This window comes from Sinocyclocheilus grahami, unplaced genomic scaffold, assembly GCF_001515645.1.
Source record: "Sinocyclocheilus grahami isolate Dianchi unplaced genomic scaffold, SAMN03320097.WGS_v1.1 scaffold1207.1, whole genome shotgun sequence".
Taxonomy (NCBI): domain Eukaryota; kingdom Metazoa; phylum Chordata; class Actinopteri; order Cypriniformes; family Cyprinidae; genus Sinocyclocheilus; species Sinocyclocheilus grahami.
Window position 1 is genome coordinate 201412 of NW_015506386.1, and position 600 is coordinate 202011.

At 39.8% G+C, this 600-nt stretch overlaps 1 protein-coding gene across 1 annotated transcript in view; it reads right to left on the reverse strand.

Moving 5' to 3' along the window:
• Positions 1–600, reverse strand: part of LOC107568012 (glutathione S-transferase A-like) — a 6146-nt gene that overhangs the window by 1359 nt on the left and 4187 nt on the right. Inside the window, exon 4 of the mRNA XM_016253843.1 lies at positions 146–234. Coding sequence (XP_016109329.1) covers positions 146–234 — 89 coding nt within the window. The remainder of the gene's footprint in view (positions 1–145; positions 235–600) is intronic.

Sequence of the window (600 nt, forward strand, 5' to 3'; positions counted from 1 at the left end):
TTTGCAAAGTTCTGTTCCCTTAAAACAAACTATGCATTTTTTTTTATTTTAAATGTATCTCTTCCGTCAAAACCGACCCAAATGCATTATGAGGGTTAAACATGCCGTAATGAAAAACGCTTTATATCCAGAGCGATTCACTCACTGAAGTCGTGGGAAATACGCGATGACGGGGAAACAAACCACATCGGCCATGGTGAAGTTCTTGCCAGCGAGGTACGAGCCGTTACCCATCTATGAACAAATCACTCATCGTTAGAGAAGGTGCAACAAATGAAGGTTCACTTTAATCCCCACAAATACAGGTACAGCATCTCCTCTACGAATAAAGACAAGAATCAATCACGACAATCAACATGTGCATTCATAATCCACTCCGCTTTTGTAATGCGATTCAATTCAGAAAGAAACTGGACTTTATAAAGGACTTTATCAGTTATGAGGAGACCTAAACAAAGGTCAAGTTCACCCTCCATAACTCTAATAATTTTACTGATAAGATTTCAGGCTGCAATTACTTGCAACAGCCGCCCAAAACAACGACTATCTGTCGTCTTATTTATATGTGACCCTGCAGCACAAAAGCAGTGTTAAGTCGCT